The 2,006-nt window shown below is 40.5% G+C and overlaps 1 protein-coding gene across 2 annotated transcripts; it reads right to left on the reverse strand.

Annotated features, from left to right (window-relative positions):
* Positions 1–263: 263 nt before the first annotated feature.
* On the reverse strand, positions 264–1,667 carry LOC149408197 (uncharacterized). Of its 2 annotated transcripts, none has more exons than XM_089628545.1 (2): positions 613–1,667; positions 264–487 (listed from the first exon to the last, which is right to left on the reverse strand). In XM_089628545.1, the coding sequence occupies exons 1-2, from the start codon at positions 1,604–1,606 to the stop codon at positions 432–434; spliced, it is 1,050 nt and encodes a 349-aa protein (XP_089484671.1). In that variant the 5' UTR covers positions 1,607–1,667; the 3' UTR covers positions 264–431. The 2 variants fall into 2 exon arrangements, with proteins under 2 accessions (XP_089484671.1, XP_089484679.1); XM_089628553.1 differs by having other exon boundaries at positions 589–1,667.
* Between the last annotated feature and the right edge of the window lie 339 nt (positions 1,668–2,006).

Below are 2,006 nucleotides of genomic sequence, written 5' to 3' on the forward strand. Positions count from 1 at the left end.
ATAGCCCACTCGACCAAAGTTAATTAAATTACTATTTATTTAAAATTAATTTAATTAATTTCGGAATGATAAACTATTTTCTTATTAAAATAAAACTTCGACGAGAGTGAGCTATTAGGCTAGCCCGTATAAAAAACCAAAGGCATAGAAGGCCGGATAACTATATTCTTATTTCATATATCATACACTTGCCAGTAAAACATACACCTAGTAGATACATCAAACATACGAATTCTGAAATCATAGAGATTCAGAAATAAATAGACCTAAACGAATCACCAATTTAGACAAAAACTAACAAATTAGACGATCTATCCAACGAATAGGTGAAGGAAAGTAATAAAAAAAAAAAAAAGAACTTGAGAAAAAAAGAAGATTCAAAATCAAGGAATGGTGATATAAGCTTACATCTCCAATCTCGGCAGCTTGATTTATTCAAGAAAGAAGTTGGATATTCGGTTTGTCAAATTAACTTCACGAAGTTTCTCTGCACAATCAGGACTGAGATATTAGTATATAAATTGTGAAAGAAACCAGCACAAAATATGTATGTAATGAAAACAATATATATAATGAATTGAGTTGCACCGATTCATGGCTTCGTGGCCATACTGTTGATGTCCCAATTATCGGAAGAAGAGTAAACGACGACGCTGCTGCTCTTAGAGACCTCGCGGAGGGACATAGCTTGAAGATGGTCGTAATTACCATTATTGGAACTCCACGGAATGTTGAAATGTTTATTGTCGTCGTTGCTATTGCTGAGCTGGCCAGAGCGGTGTCTTTTGACATCCAAATCTAAAGAAGGACAGGGATCGAAACCGCTTTGACGGATCTGAGCAGTTGACCGGTTCAATTGACTCGAGATCTTCTTCACGGAAACATTCTCTTTGGTCCTCACAGATCTCGCTCTAGCCCTAGCTCTCGCCTTCGCTCTCGACTGCTTCGCCACAAGGCTCGCGATCGAGGCCTCCTCAACCACCACCTTGCCTTGACTTTGACTTTGACCGTCTAGGGTTTCCTGGTCAACGACTTGATGGTCGAGATCGGAGTGGCTCCTTGGGCCTCTGAGGCTGGTCATGGAGATCTCTCTGATAGCGTCCTTTGACTGTCTCAAAAGCCACTCTAGGGTTTTGCTGGCCTTGTCAAACCCTAGAATGTCGTGGAGGTCAAAGAACTCTCTTGCGATCTCTATGGAAAGTCTGACTCTCCGATCCCTCAGCCCTTGCGCCGTGAAGATCTTGCTGTGCCGGTCTTTCTTCGCCGCCGGTTTTTTCTTCTTCTCCGGCAGGGACAGATCATGCTTTGAGTTTTCGCCATTGTTATTACAGTCTCCGAAACTCTGCATCGTTTGAGGCAGAAAGAACGTGGTCGGGTCGTAGTGGTGGTTTTGGTTGTGGAATGAGAAAATGTCGTCTTGGCCGAGAGGTAATGTTGAAGGAATGGGCTGTGGTGATAATAAATGTGGCTGTGGAGTGAGATAGTTTGGAAGCGAAGAAGAATGAGAAGAGGAAGAAGATGATTGGAAATAGTACTGAGGAAAAGGACTCATAGTGGTGTTGAGTGTGTTCGTACTAATGTTGTTGTTTGTGGCTGAAGTGAACATGACTTGAATTTAAATCCTTTTGCTATAGTGATATATATAATTTGACCCTAAAAGCTATGTGTATCTTGATCAAGGTTTGAAATTCCGGGGAAACCGGACGGAAACCGGTCCGGAAACCGTTTTTTTCAAAATCCCGGTACCGGAATGTACAAAACCGTTCACTTTCCGTCTTTTTTTTGAATTCCGGGGAAACTGTCCACTTACCGACACTCTTTAGGCAATTTTTACGCATACCGACGGAAACATACCGGTAAGTGCTCAAATACCGGATAAAATACCGATAATTCTTAAAATCTGATGATATTTAGTGTTCTTCACGAAATTTATCGTTAGTTTTTGATGATTTAGTTCAAATTATTTCTTTTATGTTGAATTTGAACTATGGTATTTAGTGGATTGT

Source organism: Urtica dioica, chromosome 1 (genome assembly GCF_054948205.1).
Source record: "Urtica dioica subsp. dioica isolate 48M chromosome 1, U.dioica_male_clone48M_v1_H2, whole genome shotgun sequence".
Classification (NCBI taxonomy): Eukaryota; Viridiplantae; Streptophyta; class Magnoliopsida; order Rosales; family Urticaceae; genus Urtica; species Urtica dioica.

What these genes read in the sequence shown, in the direction of transcription:
- LOC149408197 (XM_089628545.1), bottom strand. Translation starts at nt 1,606, where the DNA reads ATGTTCACTTCAGCCACAAACAACAACATTAGTACGAACACACTCAAC. An exon ending in CGATAATTGGGACATCAACA is followed by an intron (nt 488 to 612) that starts GTATGGCCACGA and finishes CTGATTGTGCAG; the next exon opens with AGAAACTTCGTGAAGTTAAT.